Consider the following 20463-nt stretch of genomic DNA (forward strand, 5'->3'; position numbering starts at 1 on the left):
ACAGTACATGGCCAACTGGATATTCACATACAAAAGAAAGAAGTCAGACCCCTACCTCATGCCACATACAAAATGTTAACTCAAATGGATCTCAGAACTAAATATAAGAGCTAAAATTATACAACTCTTAGAAGCAAACATAAAGGTAAATCTTCATAACTTTGGGTTAAGCAATGATTTCTTATATACAACTTCAGAAGCACTAGCAACAAAAGCAAAAAAATAAAAATAAATTGGACTTCATCAAAATTAAAAACTTGTGCTACCATCAATATAGCAAAAGGACAACCTATGGACAATACTTACAAATCATGTATCTCATAAAGAACTTGTATCTGGCATATATAAAGAACACGTGCAATTCAACAATAAAAAGACTAATTACCCAATTTTAAAAATGACAAAGAATTTGAATAGACGTTTCTCCAAAGATGTACAAATTACCAGTAAGCACATGAAAAAATGCTTGATATCATTACTTATTGGGGAAATGCAAATCAAAACTCCAATGAAGTATCATTTCACACCCACTAGGATTGCTATAATCAAAAAAGAGAGACAATAACAAGGGTTGGTAAAGATGTGGAGAAACTGGAACCTTCATACACTGCTGGTGAGACTGTAAATGGTGTAGTCGCCTTGAAAGACAGCCTGGCAGTTCCTCAAAAGTTAAAGATACAGTTGCCATATGGACCAGAAGTTCCACTCCTAGGTCTATACCCAAGAGAAATGAAAACGCATGTTGACACAAAACTTACACAACAAAGTTTATAGAAGTATCAGCCATAATAGCCCCAAAGTGGAAATGACCCTAATGTCCATCAATTGATACATGGATAAACACCTGCTGTATTTACAGAATGAACTATTATTCAGTAATAAAAGAGGACACAAGAGGGAAGAGATATGGGAACATATGTATATGTATAACTGATTCACTTTGTTATAAAGCAGAAACTAACACACCATTGTAAAGCAATTATTCTCCAATAAAGATGTTAAAAAAAGGAAATGACATATAAATACATTCTATGACATGGATGAAACTTGACAACATTTTGGTAATTGAAAGAAGTCAGTCACAAAAGGCCACATATTATATGATTCTATTTATATGCAATGTCTAGTATAGGCATATCCACAGAAAAAGAAAGCAGATTGGTGGTTATCAGGGGCTTAGGAGAGACTGAAATTGAAGTGATGATAATGGGTATAGGCTTTCTTTCTTTCATTCTTTTTTCTCTTGGAGGGGCGTTCTTTTCGTAGTGATGATGTTTTTCTAAAATTATCAGTACTGGGCTTTCCAAGATGGCAGAAGAGTAGGAGGATGTGAAGTTCATCTCTACCCACAAACACATCAAGAATACATCTACAAATGGAAGAATTCTCACAGAGCACCTGCTGAACACTAGCAGAGGACCTTGGACACATAAAAGAAGAAGAAAGATCCCACACCAGGTAGGACGAAAGAAAGAAGAAAGGAAAAGGAAGAGGAGAGGAAGCAGGTTGTGACCTGCACCCCTGGCGGGGAGCTGAAGATGAGGAGAGGTTCTCGTGTCTGTGGAAGCCCTCTCACAAGTGAGGAGATCAGCTGGGACAGAAGGGGAGCTTCGGGAGCTTGTAGGGGAGCCCAGCAACTGTTTGGTGGCAGGCAAGACAGTGAGACCTACACAGACGGTCTGTGCCAGAGCACTGCAACACCCCAGCCTGAGACAGATGTCTGCTGGTGCACACAGGGGCTGCGTGCTGGAACATGGAATTTGGAGAGCAGACCAGGGGAAGGGGCTGCCGCTAGCTGTGAGGAGACAGCCTGAGGGGACAGGAATGAGGAGCTCTGCAATCAGGAATGCTCATGGAAGAAGCCAGGACCACCACATCAATGTGCCTGTGTTGAGTGATGCACAGTGGGTGGGGCCCCCATTGTAGCCTTTCTCCTCAAGTGCCAGCCCATGCCTCCATGAGCACTTGGGAGGGCTCCCGCTGGAGCCGGCACATGTGCCCCTGCAATCGTCTCCCCTGCCCCCCAACCTCCCTGCCTGGGCAACCTGCTCGCCTCAGTCACTGCCTGATGGGCTTGCGTGTTCCAATTGCTATGCCAGCACTCTGCCACCAGGGTGGCCTGCTCGCCCCAATTGCTGCCTTGGCTCCTTCCTGCCTGATTGGCTCGTGTACTCTAGCAACCTCTGGAGCAGACTACAGTGGGAGGAACACATGCAGAAGTGCGGCTGAAACCATAGCTGAGCCCAAGGGATCGTGGGACTAAGGAAGAAGAGCTGAAATCTCTCCTCATGCTGTGTGAACCACGGAGTTACACCTCCACTGACGGCTTCCTAAATTCAGTGCCTGCGAAACATCCAAAAGGACAATAAGTGCTCCTGTAGCTGGGACAGGTCTGGCTTTAGCAGCTGTGGGCTTTGTGGGCACGTACATGTGGGGATTGGGCCAGGCCAGAGTCTGAGCTGCCTCCATAGCTCCCACAGCATGTCCAGGTGCATGAGTACTGCAGTCCTGAGACCTGACCTCAGTGGATCTGTGCAAGTGATCAGTGAAAACAATGCTTGAGAGTCACTATGGCCACATGCTCGCATACCCACAGTTAAGGTGGGACCAAGAGCAGTGCCAACAACAGTGTACTTTGTGAGCCCACACAATGGACGAAAGGGGACACAACAGAGCACATTCACAGGTGAACAGGTCCAGAGAAGGAATACACATTGGCTTCTCCACCAGTGGTAGTGCTCCAATCCCAGCCAATTTGCACTGCAGATGAGAAACACAGCTAAGATCTGGAGACATCTACTCCAACAATTAGGGAGCAGACACTGCCCTGTCAAAACAAAGGGGAGGCCCTCTCAATATCCAGGGCAGGCTCTGGTCACCACACCACCAGTCAAATCACCTATCAAGGGGATAAGAACACAAGTCTCGGGGCCAAGCTCACCCACTAGGGGGCAGACACCAGAAGCAACAGGAACTACAATCCTGCAGCCTGCAGAAAGGAGACCACAACACAGTAAGTTTGACAAAATGAGATGACAAATATGTTGCAGATAAAGGAGCAAGATAAAAACCTACAAGAACAACAAAATGGAGAGGTGATACACAGTCTATCTAAAAAAGAATTCAGAGTAATGATACTAAAGATGATCCAAGATCTCAGAAAAAGAATGAAGGCACAGATTAAGAAGATACAAAAAATGTTTAAGAAAGACCTAGAAGAACTAAAGAACAAACAAACAGAAATGAAAAATACAATTACTGAAATGAAAAATACACTAGAAGGAATTAATAGCAGAATAACTGAGGCAAAAGAAGGGAAAGGGTACTGGAAGGTAGAATGGTGGAAATCACTGCTGCAGAGCAGAATAAAGAAAAAAGAACAAAAAGAAATGAGGACAGTCTCAGAGATTTCTGGGACAACATTAAACGCACCAACATTCGAATTATGGGGGGCCCAGAAGAAGAAAAAGGGCCAAAGAAAAAGTTTGAAGAGAATATAGTCAAAAACTTCCCTAACATGGGAAAGGAAATAGTCACCCAAGTCCAGGAAGCAGAGTCCCATACCGGATAAACCCAAAGAGGACCATAATGAGGCACATATTACTCAAACTAACAAAAATTAAATACAAAGAAAAAATATTAAAAGCAGCAAGGAAAAAGCAAAAAATAACACACAAGGGAATCCCCATAAGGTTATCAGCTGATTTTTCAGCAGAAACTCTGTAGGCCAGAAAAGAGGGGCAGGATATATTTCAAGTGATGAAAGGGAAAAACCTACAACAAAGAATACTCTACCCAGCAAGGCTCTTGGTCAGATTTGAAGGAGAAATCAAAAGCTTTACAGACAAGGAAAAGCTAAGAGAGTTCAGCATCACTAAACCAGCTATACAACAAATGCAAGAGGAACTTCTCTAGGCAGAGGAAAAAAAAAGAGGTCACAACTAGAAACAGGGAAATTATAAATGGGAAAGCTCACTGGTAAAGGCAAACAGACAGTAAAAGCAGGAAATCATCCTTACACAAATATGATAGCAAAATGAGCAACTGTGAGAAGAGAATACAAATGCAGGAAATGGGAATTGTATTTGAAATTAAGAGACCACCAACTTAAAACAACCTTCTCTATATAGGCTGTTTTATCAAAACCTCATGGGAAATGTAAACCAAAAAATTACAATAGATATACATACAAAAAAGATAAGTAACCCAAACACAACACTAAAGATGGTCATCAAACCACAAGAGAAGAGAAAAAAAGAGAAAGGGAAGAAAAAAGCCAAAAAAATACCAAACCCAGAACAATTTTTAAAATGACAGTAGGAACATACATATTGATAATTACCTTAAATGTAAATGGATTAAAAGCTTCAACCAAAAGACACAGATTGGCTGAATGGATACACAAACAAGACCTGTATATAGGCTGTCTACAAGAAACCCACTTCAAACCTAGAGACACATACAGATTGAAAGTGAGGGGATGGAAAAAGATATTCCACGCAAATGGAAATCAAAAGAAAGCTAGGGTAGCAATACTCATATCAGACAATACAGACTTTAAAATAAAGACTATTACAAGGGACAAGGAAGGACACTACATAATAATCAAAGGAGCAATCCAAGAAGAAGATATAACAATTGTAAATATGTATGCACCCAACATAGGAGCACCTCAATCTATAGGGCAAAGGATAACAGCCATAAAAGGGGAAATCGACAGTAAAACATTAATAGTGGGGGACTTTAGCAATCCATTTACATGAATGGACAGATCATCCAGACAGAAAATAAATAAGGAAACACAAGCCTTAAATGACACATTAGACTAGATAGACTTAACTGATACTTATAAGACATTCCATCCAAAAGCAGCAGAATACACTTTCTTCCCAAGTGCACAGGAACATTCTTCAGGATAGATCACATCATGGGTCATAAATCGAGCCTTGGTAAATTTAAGAAAACTGAAATCATATCAAGCATTTTTTCTGAACACAACACTATGAGATTAGAAATCAATTACAGGAAAAACTGTAAAAAATGCAAACACGTGGAGGCTAAACAATATGTTACTAAATAACCAATGGATGACTGAAGAAATCAAGAGGAAATTAAAAAATACCTAGAAAAAAATGACAATGAAAACATGACAACCCAAAACCTACGGGATGCAGCAAAAGCAGTTCTAAGAGGGAAGTTTATAGGAATACAATCTTATCTCAAGAAACAAGATAAACAAAAATCTCAAATAAACAATCTGCCCTTACACATAAAGTAACTAAAGAAAGGAGAAGAAACAAAACCTGAAGTTAGTAGAAGGAAAGAAATCATAAAGATCAGAGGAGAAATAAATGAAATAGAGACGAAGAAAACAAAGATCAATGAAACTAAAGCCTTGTTCTTTGAAGAGATAAACAAAATTGATAAACCTTTAGCCAGACTAATCAAGAAAAAAAGGACTCAAATCAATAAAATTAGAAATGAAAAAGGAGAAGTTACAACTGACAGCACAGAAACACAAAAGACCATGAGACTACTACAAGCAACTATATGCCAATAAAATGGACAACCTAGAAGAAATGGACAAATTCTTAGAAAGGTACAACCCTCCAAGACTGAACAAGGAAGAAATAGAAAATATGAAAAGACCAATCACAAGTACTGAAATTGAAACTGTGATTAAGTATCTTCCAACAAACAAAAGTCCAGGACCTGATGGCTTCACAGGTGAATTCTATCAAACATCTAGAGAAGACTTAACACCTACTTCTCTGGAACTCTTCCAAAAAAATAGAGGAAGGAACATTCGCAAGCTCATTCTACAAGGCCACCACAACCCTGATACCAAAACCAAAGACGGTATCACAAAACAAGAAAATTACAGGCCAATATCACTGACGAACATAGATGCAAAAATCCTCAAGAAAATACTACCAAACCAAATCCAACCACACATTAAAAAGATTATACACCATGATCAAGTGGGATTTATCCCAGGGATGCAAGGATTCTTCAACACACGCAAATCAATCAATGTGATGCACCCTATTAACAAATTGAAGAAGAAAAAACATGTTCAACTCAATAGATGCAGAAAAAGCTTTTGACAAAATTTAACACCCATTTATGATAAAAACTCTCCGGAAAGTGGGCATAGAGGGAACCTACCTCAATATAATAAAGGCCATACATGACAAACCCAGAGCAAACATCATCCTCAATGGTGAAAAACTGAAAGCATTTCCTCTAAGATGAGGAACAAGACAAGATGTCCACTCTCACTTTCATTCAACATACTTTTGGAAGTCCTAGCCATGGCAATCAGAGAAGAAAAAGAAATAAAAAGAATCTGAATTGGAAAATAAGAAGTAAAACTATCTCTGCAGATGATAGGATTTTATACATAGAAAACCCTAAAGATGCTACCAGAAAACGACTAGAGTTCATCAATGAATGTGGTAAAGTTGCAGGATACAAAGTTAATATACAGAAATCTCTTGCATTCCTACACACTAACAATGAAGGTTCAGAAAGAGAAATTAAGGAAACAATCCCATTTACCATTGCATCAGAAAAAAAAAAAAAAAACCCTAGGAATAAACCTACCTAAGGAGACAAAAGACCTGTACTTAGAAAACTATAAGATACTGACAAAAGAAATAAAAGATGACACACACTGATGGAGAGATAGACCATGTTACTGGAATGGAAGAATCAATATTGGGAAATGACTATACTACCCAAAGCAATCTACAGATTCAATGCAATCCCTATCAAATTACCAAGGGCATTTTTCACAGAACTAGAACAAAAAATTTTACAATTTGCATGGAAACACAAAAGACCCCGAATAGCCAAAGCAATCCTGAGGAAAAAAGACGTAACTGGAGGAATCAGGCTCCCTGACTTCCGACTATACTACAAAGCTACAGTAATCAAGACAGTATGGTACTGGCACAAAAACAGAAATATAGATCAGTGGAACAGGATAGAAAGCTGTGAGATAAACCCACACACCTATCGTCACCTAATCTATGACAAAGGAGGCAAGAATACACAATGGAGGAAAGACAGCCCCTTCAATTAATGGTGCTGCGAAGACTGGACAGCTACATGTAAACAAATGAAATTAGAACACTCCCTAATACCATACACAAAAATAACTCAAAATGTATTAAAGACCTAAATGTAAGGCCAGATACTATAAAACTCTTAGAGAAAAATATAGGCAGAACACTCTGACATAAATCGCAGCAGTATCATTTTGGTTCCACCTCCTAGAGTAATGAAAATAAAAACAAAAGTAAACAAATGGGACCTAATTAAACTTAAAAGCTTTTGCATAGCAAAGAAAGCATAAACAAAACAAAAAGGCAACCCTCAGAATGGGAGAAAATATTTGCAAATGAAGCAACCAACAAGGGATTAATCTCCAAAATATACAAACAGTTCATGGAGCTCAATATCAAAAAGACAAACACCCTAATCAAAAAATGGGTGGAAGATATAAATGAATATTTTTCCAAAGAAGACATACATATAGCTAAAAAGCACATGAAAAGATGCTCAACATCACTAATTATTAGAGAAATGGAAATCCAAACTACAATGAGGTATCACCTCACAGTGGTTAGAATGGCCATCATCATAAAACCTACAAACAATAAATGCTGGAGAGGGTGTGGAACAAAGGGAACCATCCTACACTATTGGTGGGAATGTAAATTGGTATAGCCACTCTGGAGAACAGTAGGGAGGTTCTTTAAAAAATGAAAATAGAGCTACCATATGATCCAGTGACCTCACTCCTGGGCATATATCTGAAGAAAAACATAATTCGAAACTATACTTGCACCCCAGTGTTCATTGCAACACTATTTACAATAGCCAGGACATGGAAGCAACCTAAATGTCCATCAACAGAGGAATGGATAAAGAAGATGTGGTACATATATACAATGGAATATTAGCCATTAAAAAGAATGAAACAATGCCATTTGCAACAACATGGATGGACCTGGAGATTTTCATAATGAGTGAAGTAAGTCAGACAAAGAAAGGCAAGTATCATATGATATCACTTATATGTGGAATCTAAAAAAAGGTATAAATGAACTTATCTACAAAACAGAAAAAAGAGTTACAGATGTAGAAAACAATTGTATGGTTACCAGCGGGCAAGGGGTGGGGGAGGGATAAATTGGAAGATTGGGATTGACATATACACACTACTATATATAAAATAGGTAACCAATAAGGACCTACTGTACAGCACAGAGAACTCTACTCAATAGTCTGTAATGGCCTATATGGGAAAGGAATCTATAAAGGAGTGGATATATGTATATGTATAACTGATTCACTTTGCTGTACACTTTAAAGTAACACAACATGGTAAATCAACCATACTCCAATAAAATTTTTAAAAAATAAAATTAGCAAAAAAAAAATAAAATAAAAAAAATAAAATAAAAAAAAATAAATAAAATTAGCAGTAATGATTGTACAACTCTAAATATACTAAAACCCAACTAATTGTAAGAAAAGAAAAACAACTAAAACATGAATAAATGCTTGTGACTTTTCATTAGGCAAGAATGTCTTAAACATGACAGCAAAATAATAATCCATAAATTCAAAAATGGATAATTTGGAATTTATATTAAAATTTCCTGTTCCTCAAAAGACACTTTTAAAAGGAGGTAATGTGTGCAGAACAATGATTCCCCACCCAAAGACATTTATGTCTTAATCTATGGAAGCCATGAATATGTTATGTTACAATGGCAAAGTAGAGTTAAGGTTGCATATGTAATTAACATTAATCAGGTGACCTTAAGATAGGAAGATTTTCCTGGATTATCTGGGTGGGTTCGAAGTAATCATAAGACATTAAAAGTAGAAGAGGGAAGTGGAATGGTAATGCCAGGAGAAGATGTGACTATAGAAGCATGGTCAGAGTGATGTGACATGAGAATGACTTACACTACTTTTCCTGGCTTTGAAAATGGAGGAATTGGGCCACAAAAGTGGGCCAGTCTCTACAAGATGATAAAATGAAGGAAATGGATTTTCTCAACAGCCTTCAGAAAGAAATGCAACCCTGCCAACATCTTGACTTTAGCCCAGTGTACATGTGTTGGAATTCTAACTTAACAGAAACTATAATAACATTTTGCTGTTTAAAATCACTAATTTCATGGTAGTTTGTCACAGAAGCAATGAAAAAGTAATACAGAAGGAAGAGATAAGCCACAGTTTGGGAGAAAATATTGCAAAACACATAGCTGATATAGGGCTGAAAATCCAGAATATATAAAAAACTTTCAAAGCTGAATAATAACAAAACAAACAACCTAATAAAAACGGGCCAAACATTTTAAAAGACTCTCCGCCAAAGAAGAATGGCAAATAAACACATGAAAAGATGCTCAACATAATTAGTCATTAGAAAAATACAAGTTAAATGTACAATGTTATACCTATACATAACCACTAGAATGACTAATATATAAAATGATGTTCAACTTCATTAATAACATGGAAATGCAAATGAAAACCACAATCAGATAGCATTTCAACTCCAACTGTTTGGCAAATTAAAGTCTGACAATATCAAGTGTTGACAAGAATGTGGAGCAACCTCAACATCTATATACTGCTTGTGGGAATGTAAATTGGTACATATACTTTGAAAAACAATTTGGCATACTATAGCAAATTTGAAAATGATACATATTGTATGACTCAATGGTTCCACTCCTAGGTATATTTAGAGAAACAATTGTAATTGTGTACCTAGAAATATGTACAATAATGTTCACAGCAACATTTTAATTGTAAAAATCTGGAAACACCTCAAATGTCTGTCAGCAATAGAAAGGATAATTAAACTGGGATATATCCACAAAATGAAATAATATAAATTAGGGGAAAATTTATAAATTACAGCTACATGGAAAAATCTGGATGGATTTCAGGAATTTGAGCATGAAAAAGTATTTGTAGAGCAAAAAAGGTAGAATGTAGAAAATTATATGCAGGTATATTTCTATCAATATATAGCTCAAAAACTTACAAAATCAAAAACTTTGTTTAGTAATACAGACATATAAGGTGAAGTTAAAAAATTAAGAAAGGGAACAATAATCAAAATTCAGGGTAGGGTAGTGGTTATCTCTGAATGGATGGGGAATGGGATGAGAACCAGGGGATTTTATTTTGTTTTTCCTTTAAACTGGGTGGTAGGTAGGTATATGGTTGTTCATCATGTTATTATTTTATACCTTTCATAAACTGATTAAACAGTCTTTTGGTTCTAATCCATATTTAATAAATACAAATATAAAACAAAAGAATTATGAAAAATTTAATGAGGTAAGGACTTATTTCCTTCAAAAATACTTATTTTTTACTTTATGTTCAGGGTATAGCACCTTTCTATAAGGCTTGGTAAAGACATATTTGGGGAGAATCAAGTTTACAAATCAGCAGCAAGGAAACTAGATTATAAATAGCTTCAGGTTTGATCTTCTACCAGCAACAAACATGAAACAGTGTAGGTTTGGTAAAACTTTAACAGTAATGGGTCACAAAAGTATTGTTTTTACCATTAGATAGATGACCCTTTGCTACCTCTACCAGGATTAAAGTGTTTATCTTTCCAGACTAGTACTTGAAATTTAAATTCACCACATTGGCAACTATGTGTAGTTAGGAAGGTAAGAGGTGCAATTTTATATTAAAGGTGCACTACATGCATAAAAAGCAGGTACACAGCAAGTAAGGAAGTTCCCCAACTCCTCAAGGAAGAATGCATGTGGATGCATGGGTGTTAAAGTAGATAACATTTGTCCATTATGTCCCCATCCTCCCTATTCTTTATGCTCCTCAATTCTAAACTTTATGTGTCATTAAGTGTTCTTGTTCTCTCTTCTATCCTAATCAAAACCTACTGATTCTTCATTTATACCCTAGTATAAATTAGATTAACAGTTTAAAGAACAGGTTTGTTATTTGTGGTCTACTGTAAGCAAAATTTTGCATATGTACTTTTCTGGGAAGAGCATCCAAAGTTTTCGTCAGATTCTCAAAGGGGTCAAAATGGTTAAGAACCAGTGCTTTAAAGTATTTTCCTTCTTAGACATGGGCATTCAAGCACACTTGAAAGGTTTATGATAAAAGTATTTCTTGAAATGGTAAACAAAATTGACAAACTCTTAGCTAGACTAATAAAAGAGTAGATTCAAATAAATAAAATTAGAAATGAAAGATAAGACATTATAGTGGATGCCTCAGAAACAAAAAGGATAATAAAGGATTATTATGAATAAGTAAATGCCAACAATTGGATAACTTAGAAGAAACTGATAAATTCCTAGAAACAACTTACCAAGACTGAATCAAGAAGAAACAGAAAGCCTGAACAGACCAATAACCAATAAGGAGATTGAATCAGTAATCAAAAACCCCTCAACAAAGAAGAACCCAAGGTCAGATGGCTTCATGGGTGAATTAAACATTCAAAGAATACCAGTTCTTCTTAAACTCTCCCCAAAAATAGAAGAGGGAACACTTCCAAATTCATTTGATGGTATCACTCTGATATTAAAGTCAGACAAAGGAACTACAGGAAAGGAAAACTACAAGCCAATATCCCTAACGAACACAGATGCAAAAATCCTCAATAAAGTAATAGCAAACTAAATTCAACAGCATATTAACAGGATTATACAACAGGAAAAAGAGGACTGTATCCCTCAGATACAAGGATGATTCACCATATGTGTATCAATGTGACATACCACATTAACAGAATAAAAGACGAAAACCACATTTGTGATCACCTCAATAGATACAGAAAAAGCATTTTACAAAATTCAAAATCCATTCATGAGAAAAAGCTCTCAACAAAATAGGTATAGAAGGAACTTAACTCAATAAACACCATATATGAAAAGCCCACAGCTAACATCAAAATCAACTGGGAAAAACTGAAAACTTATTCTCTAAATCCAGTATAAGTCAAGGGTGTCCACATCTGAAACTTCCATTTAACATAGTATTGGGAGTCCTAGCCAGAGCAACTAGACAAGAAAAAGAAATATAAGGAATTCAAATCAGAAAGGAAGAAGTTAAATATCTGCAGAAGACACAATCATATATGTAGAAAACTCTAACAACAACCACAAACTATTAGAATTAATAAACAAATTCACTAAAGCTGCAAGATATAAAATCGACATACAAAAAAATCAGTTGTGTTTCTATACACTAACAATGAACTATCTGAAAAAAATTAAGAAAACAATTCCATTTCCAATAGCAATAAAAAGAATGAAACAGTTAAGAATAAACTCAACCAGAGATGAAAGACTTGTACACTGAAAATTATAAAAACCTGATGAAGGAAATTAAAGACACAAAAATGGAAAGACACCCCATGTTCATGGATTGAAAGAATTAGTATTGTTAAAATGTCCATGCTACCCAAAGTGATCTACACATTAAATGCAATTCCTATTAAAATCCCAATAGCATTCTTTACAGAAACAGAAGAAAAATCCTAAATTTTATATGGAAACAAAAAAAGACCCTGAATAGCCAAGGCAAGTCTTGAGCAAGAACAAAGCTGGAGGTATCACACATCCTGATTTCAAAATATATTACAAAGTTACAGTAATCCAAACAGTATTGTATTGGCATAAAAACACACATAGACCAATGTAACAGAACATTACAGAGAAATAAACCCATGCATTCATGGCCATCTGATCTTTGACAAGGGTGCCAAGAACACAGAAGGGAAAGGATAGTCATTTCAATAAATGGTGCTGGGAGAACTGGGTATCTAGATGCAGAAGAATGAAACTGGATCCTAATTTTGCATCTCACACCACATAAAATATCAACTCAATACAGATTAAAGATTTAAATGTAAAAACTGAAATCTATAACTACTAAAAGAAAGCACAGTGTAAAAACTTCTTGACATTGGTCTTAGCAATGACCCCAAAAGCACAGACAACAAAAGCAAAAATAAACAAGGGGGACAACATCAAACTAAAAAGCTTCTGTACAGCAAAGGAAACAATTAACAGAAGCAACCTATAGAATGGTAGAAAATATTTGCAAACCATGTATCTGATAAGGGTTAACATCCAAAACATAGAAGGAACTCATACAAATCAACAGCAAAAAAATAACTGACTAAAAAATGGGCAAAGAACAGTAATAGACATTTCTCAAAAGAAGACATAAAAATGGCCAACAGGTAAATTAAAAGGTGCTCCGCATCACTATTCATCAGGGAAGTGCAAATCAAAACCACAATGATATATCACCTCACAACTGTTGGATGGCAAAAAGTCAAGAGATAACAAGTGTTGGCAAGGATGTGGAGAAAAGAGAACCCTTAAACACTGTTGGTAGGAATGGAAACAGGTATAGCTATTATGGAAAACAGTACGGAGGTTCCTCAAAAACTCAAAAATAGAACTACCATATGATCCAGGAATCCCACTTCTGGGACTATATCCAAAAAAAATGAAATCTGGATCTTGAAGAGATACTTGCACCTCTCATGTTCATTTCAGCATTATGCAAATAGCCAAGATATGGAAACAACCTAAATGTCCATCAACAGATGAATGGATAAAGTAAATATGGTGTGTGTATGTATGTGTGTGTACGTGTTAATACTGAATACTGCAAATTTCATGGTTTAAAAATGTATATACATATATGTGTGCATGTGTGTGCATACACACACATGCATACACATACATACAATGGAATAAAAAGGATGTCCTCCCATTTCTGACAACATGGCTGAACTTGGAGGACATTATACTAAGTGAAATAAGGCAGACTCAGAAGAGAAATACTGTATGATCTCACTTATATGTATAATCTAAAATAGACTCAAAAGCAGAGAGAAGAATACTGGTTACCAGTGTGGGGTAAGGTACAGGGGAAAATGACGTGTTGGCCAAAGAGCCAAAGTTTCAGTCATGCAAGAAGAGTTAAGTTCCAGAGATCTAATGTATATCATGGTGACTATGGTTAATAATGTTGTATTATATACTTAAAATTTGCTAAGAGGGTGGATCTTAAGTGTTTTCACCACATACACACACATACACAATAAAATGGTAACTATATGAGGTGACAGATGTTAATTAGCTTGATTATGGTGACCATTTCATAATGTATACGTATGTCAAAACATCAAGTGATACACTTTAAATGAATATTCTCATCCTGGATTGGAGGCCCTGGGCTTAAATGCCATTTATTGTATTGTATAAATACAACTTGTTTGTATTCAATTAGAAATTAAGATTAGATTTAGTAAACTATAAAACAATATTTAAATTAAATTGAACGAAAGTAACTAGAACCTTCAAATCAATATTTCTTCTCTGTTATTTTTTGACGAAAACAAGCAAATAACAAGAAAATAGGGCTTCCCTGGTGGCGCAGTGGTTGGGAGTCCGCCTGCCGATGCAGGGCACGCGGGTTCGTGCCCCAGTCCGGGAGGATCCCACATGCCGCGGAGTGGCTGGGCCCGTGGGCCATGGCCACTGGGCCTGCGCGTCTGGAGCCTGTGCTCCGCAGCAGGAGAGGCCACAGCAGTGAGAGGCCCGCGTAACGCAAAAAAAAAAAAAAAAAACAAGAAAATAAGTCAAACTCACATTATAGAAATACTTTAGAAAGAAATATCTGGTAATGTCTATGGCTGACTGTATACACACAGCCCTACCTCCAGTCATTTTACAGTCTGAATACTGCGAATTTTTATGGTTTAAGAAAAGGGTCACCCCAGAGCTCTGCAGAGTTTTCTAACAGAGAGATTTAATTACATTCATGACATCATAATTAATAAGGCAGGAGTATATTGATACAGTTGAAAAAGATGTTTAACAAGAGACTTGAACTGAAAAAGGATCTTCTCATTAGCCACAAGTTTAGCAGAAGAGTCAATTAACCAAAACACCTCATTCATAAAGCATTTTGGCTTAGTACAGACTTATTGTAAATAGATTTAAACAAAGGCATAACTCACTTTACACAATAAAAGTACCTGGGAATAGCTCATGCAAATCACATTTTCATTCCTTCAGCAATTCTAAGATTCTCAAGGATTGAATCCTGATTATATGAATAGTCCCTAGCACTCAGCTGGCAACTTTATTTAATAAGTAATTCAATTGAATTCTATTTAAAATGTACTGGGGAATACAATAAGTACCAAGAAATCCTGTTTATTCCATAATATAGCAAAGAGCAAAAATTTAGTTTAAAATTCAGAAATATGTAAATTCAGCTATTAGGGACAAATGCTAGTTACTTATTATCCAATCTAGATTTTGAGCTTTCCAAAGATAGTAGTGCCAAGGTAGGCTTAAAAACATCATCTCTCTAAGATTAATAAAAAGGAGAAAAAATACTGAGAGTCAGCAAGTATATAGGAGAGTGAATCTATTCTAGACTGCTAATGAAAATTAATAAAACTTTACCCAGTGCTTTGTATATGCCTCAAACATATATAAGAGAAGCTCAGGAAATATTTTTTGTTTAATAAATGAATAAATACCACCTTTATGTATGTCAGTTTGGCAATACATTGATATTTTTCATGCCTTCTGACTTACAATTCCATTTCTAGAAATTTATTCTAAGGAAACAGTTATAGATGTACATAAAGATTTATGTACAAGGTGCTTCGACAAAGCATTGATTACATTAGCAAAATAATTGGAAATATGTTAAATTTCCAAAAATTTATGAAAATTGTACATTTGAAAATGGTATATTCATACACAGAATATTTATGCCACTGTTAAGAATTCTGTCCAATGCCATCCAACTACTCAGTGGTGGGGTCAGGATTCAGTTTCAGGCCTGTTTGACTTGAGTATATATTTCTAAGCATGTAGATAAATTCAAGAATAACTTGAGGCTAGAAAAGATGAAAAGTACAATGGTGAATAAAATCAGTTACTACAATGAGATACCAATAGGCTGGCATGATAGATTAGATCAATAAGATAAAAGTTAAAAAGACATAAATGTACCTGTAACTAAGTCCAAAAAGTCTATATGCCTAAGTACAGACTGAGAAAAGACACAGCTTACCAGTAGCCCATGTAAAAAAGTTTAATGAATTTTAGAGAACTGCACAATCACTATATCATGGTCAAAGGCTGATTATAAGCAAGGTTGATTGTGATGACTGAAAACAAAAATAAATATAAAAACAAATGTGATCTTAGGCAGCTTTAACAGAAATATATTATCTAAAACAAGAGAAGACAGAGTCTGAGTCTATCCTGCAGTAGTCAAAAATACTTACACCCGAAGAAAACACTAACCATCCTGAACATATTTGGCAGAGAATGATCGTGAATGTGAAGGAACTCAAAGCTATGACATATGAGGAATGGTTAAACTACTAATACACTTATCAAGGAAGCAAAACTACTTAAAGTGTAACTGACATCTGAAGAGTTGTTTTGTGGAAGAGAGATGAGAATTGTTCTGTATGGCACCAGTGCAAGAGATACAGGGCCCATGGGTAGAACTTAAAATTATGAGACAGGTTTGTGTTTGACATAAGAAAGGACCTTAAGTTGAATGAGAGCTGCCAGAAAATGGAATGGACTGCTTTAGGTTCCTTTATCCAGAATTTTATTCATGTAGAAGAAAACAGACAGTTAGTGTACCTATTGTAGAGGGGACTATGGTACCACAGTGAAGACTGAACTAGAAAACATCTAAGATTACTTTCAAAACTAAGATCTTAATGAATTTCTTAAACTAAGGCTTCCAAATATCAGGTTGTACCTGTATAAACTTTTTTTTTTTTTTTTGGAGAACAGGCTCCGGACGCGCAGGCTCAGTGGCCATGGCTCATGGGCCCAGCCGCTCAGCAGCATGTAGGATCTTCCTGGACTGGGGCACGAACCCGTGTCCTCTGCATCAGCAGGTGGATTCTCAACCACTGAGCCACCAGGGAAGACCCGTATCAATTTTTAAGAAAGAAAAGTCAGACTGCTTAGAAGAACTAAAACCCTGTACTACTCATTGATTATTCGTTAAGAAAACTCATCAATTGTTTTTCATTGAAGTTAGGATTTTAGATGTTTGGGTTAAATATAATAGTGTTTACTTTGAGACACCTTGTAACTATTTCTCACAACTTAAAAAACGTGCCTAACAAATACTTCAAAGACGATTTTGATGAATAGAGCTAACAAACCAACCTCACAGCTTTTACATCATATTTCTGTTATACAAAATACAAACTTTTGTAGTTACCTGCTCTGGTTTCACTAGATGCTTTCTGAACTCCTCTTCTTTGGCCGCATGCACATTTATAGATGCACATATTAGAGCTGCTGGCATAGTTGTCAGCTTTCCCATCTGAGAAAGATATATCAAAAAGGTATTTTTAATTGAAAGCTTCCCACCCTCTCTTTCCTGATAAAGTTTAGGGGGCATCTGAGGAACACTACTGGTTTCATTTAAATTTATTAAAAACTCAAGCACTCCAAATTATTCATACATTTTTAGGATATAATTCCTAAAATTCTTTTCTCATGGTAGATGGTAGAGTCTTATTTTTACCAACTTGTTAACTATCTACTTCATATGGAATATAGCAATATAATAATTACCAGTTAGAAGTGAATATAAATTTTGAGGGATGAAGTGAGAAATAGATTATGATATTCACTCAGTCCACAAATATTTATTGAACAATTACTATATGCCAGACCCATCAGGGAACAAAACAAAGATCCTTACTCTCATGGAGCTGACATTCTAGTGGAGAAGAGGCAGGAGATAAACACAATACATATATTATATGGTATATTACAATCAATAAATGCTATGGAGGAAGTAAAGGATAAGGGTGATCTGGAGTACTGGGTGATTCAGGTTATATCTTGAAATAAAATTTATAATTACATTATTTATAAAAATAACTTCCTATCATTACAAATCTTATGCCCCTAACTAACATATTCCTTTTTACCTATTTCCTGCTTGATCTAAAGCCAAAAGTGACCTTAGTTTTAGATATAACTTGATTTGAATTAAGAATGCAGGAAAATTACTGGCTCTAAGAACAAACCGTTCCAGTGTTTATCCAGGTACCAGAATAATTCCTAAAGATTATTCATTCAACAAGGCCAAATGAAAAGCTTTCCAGGGAATGACTATTTTAAGAGCTTGATTCTTTAGACTCAGAAGGAGGCCTGCTGAAATCGACCAAAGACATCCAGAGGGAAGAGGTCTCTCTGGCTTACAGATAAGTGGAATTGTTCAAGAACTGGAAGAAACACTGGCCAAAGGATTCCAAATGTTATTGGATAACAGTGATAGTGTCTGCACTTCATTTCTGACATATTTTTCAATATTTTCTGGGCAGAATATGGGAAGCTGCAGGCACTAGTTAAGCAATTTACTGTTTAAACTAGGCATGATTCTGATTTAGATTGAGACTCCAGAAATATAGGGTAAAATAAAGACTCAACACTAATAAAAGAAATTGTGTTCACTGTTTTTCCCCCTTCAAGCCTCCCTCTAGTACATATGTCAGCATCACAGAACAGTTTATCTAGGCCTGCCTTCCAAAAGGCATCACTTCTGATTTCTTACACATAGTTGGTATTCACTAATGAAATAAGACTTTCACTCAGTATCTAATGTTGGGTATCAAGAAAAAACATATTAAAATGGATGCCAGCAACAGATGTTCTCCCGTGTACCTGAAAAAAATTTTCAATAAAGCTCTGAAGTGATTACTTGAAGCATGTCAATTCTTACAATATTTAAAACCTATTTTAAAAATACCAGATTAGACCTTACTCCCTAGATAGAACTTTTGAAGTATGCTAATATCTGAAAAATTTTCAATACCCTATGTTCTTAGTATAGTCATTTTATTTCACATAATGGAAAAATAATAGCATGTAGACTATAAAATAAATTCATAGGTATTACTTAATAATTATGATCGACTGCTCCAGAGTGTGGACTGACTAATTGAACTAGTGGCCTAAAAAGTTAATACAGTATACCTTGAAAAATGCTTAAGTATCTTTGCTACATTTTCTACTCAGTAGGGCAGGGTCCATCCACCTGGACTTTTATTAATAAGGCAGTGTGCCATAATGGTAAAAACATAAGCTTAGGAGTTGCACAGACCTGGTTTTGAACTCAAGTTGTGGAACTTGCTATCTAAATCTGGGCAAGTTACTTAAGCTCTTAAGAATTATGCTGCCCAATATGGTAATTACTAGATGCATATGGTTATTTAAATTTAAATTTATTAAAAATAAATAAAAGTTAAAATTTAGTTCCTTAGTCACATTAGCCCCATTTCAAGTTAAGAGTCTCAGGTTATATATCTGAAAAGAAATGGGAATGCCTTCCTTTTTATGATTATCTTGAGGATTAAAGAATTACATAAAAATGGCTTGTACTTGGTAAATGGGCAATTAATTCTAGCTCCCCATTCTTTCTGATTGCTGAATAAAAGATGTTAAGTGGTGGTGCTTACTCCCCATTTTTCTTCTCACATGTATTTGATGTTAATCAGGCTCTAGTGAGGGCCACAATAACATTAAAAATCATAGCATACTTATTGCCTCTAAACAAAAAAGGCCAAGACTTTGATCAAAAGAAGAGGCAGATTGGCATACTCAGGCCTTTTCAAAACACAGGTTATACTGATGAAAAAGGCATCACTATCCAGAGAGACAGCTGATTATATACCACACTGAAAAAATTAGAATGTGGATTGGTAAACTACAGATCTGGGCTAATCTGGTCTGGACTCTGAGCTAAAAATGTTTTTTTTTTTTAAAAAAACATATTTTAAAATTTATAAAAACAAAATAAACAAACAGAAAACAAAGAAGAATATGTGACCTTTTGTGTCCTACAAGTCTAACATTACTTACTGTCTGCCTCTTTATAGAAAGAACAGTTGCCAATGCCTAATTTAGAAAATAAAATAAGGTATTTAAAGAACATCAGAACTTGGGGGTATTATAAAATTTACAGGCTCATAAGGCTGTTTAGTTAAATAGTATTAAAATTGGGCAGAGGCAATCCTAGTTTTCACAAGGTAAGACCTTGAGTTAAAATTATTTGTAACATCAAAATAATGACTTGTTGGGCTTCCCTGGTGGCGCAGTGATTGAGAATCCGCCTGCGGATGCAGGGGACACGGGTTCGTGCCCCGGTCTGGGAAGATCCCACATGCCGCGGAGCGGCTGGGCCCGTGAGCCATGGCTGCTGAGCCTGTGCGTCCAGAGCCTGTGCTCCGCAACGGGAGAGGCCACAACAGTGAGGCCCGCATACCACAAAAAAAAAAAAATAAAAAAAAAAATAAATAATGACTTGTCAATTCAAAATTATGTGTCCTGTTTAAAATCAATTATCTTC

General features: G+C 35.9%; 1 protein-coding gene across 6 annotated transcripts in view; it reads right to left on the reverse strand.

Moving 5' to 3' along the window:
- The window catches only part of APOOL (apolipoprotein O like), a 178889-nt gene that overhangs the window by 121582 nt on the left and 36844 nt on the right, over nucleotides 1-20463 (reverse strand). For all 6 annotated transcript variants that reach the window (XM_067023128.1, XM_067023124.1, XM_059051267.2 and 3 more), the window contains one exon: nucleotides 17323-17427. In XM_067023128.1, coding sequence (XP_066879229.1) covers nucleotides 17323-17427 — 105 coding nt within the window. The remainder of the gene's footprint in view (nucleotides 1-17322; nucleotides 17428-20463) is intronic.

Source organism: Kogia breviceps, chromosome X, assembly GCF_026419965.1.
Source record: "Kogia breviceps isolate mKogBre1 chromosome X, mKogBre1 haplotype 1, whole genome shotgun sequence".
Taxonomy (NCBI): Eukaryota; Metazoa; Chordata; class Mammalia; order Artiodactyla; family Physeteridae; genus Kogia; species Kogia breviceps.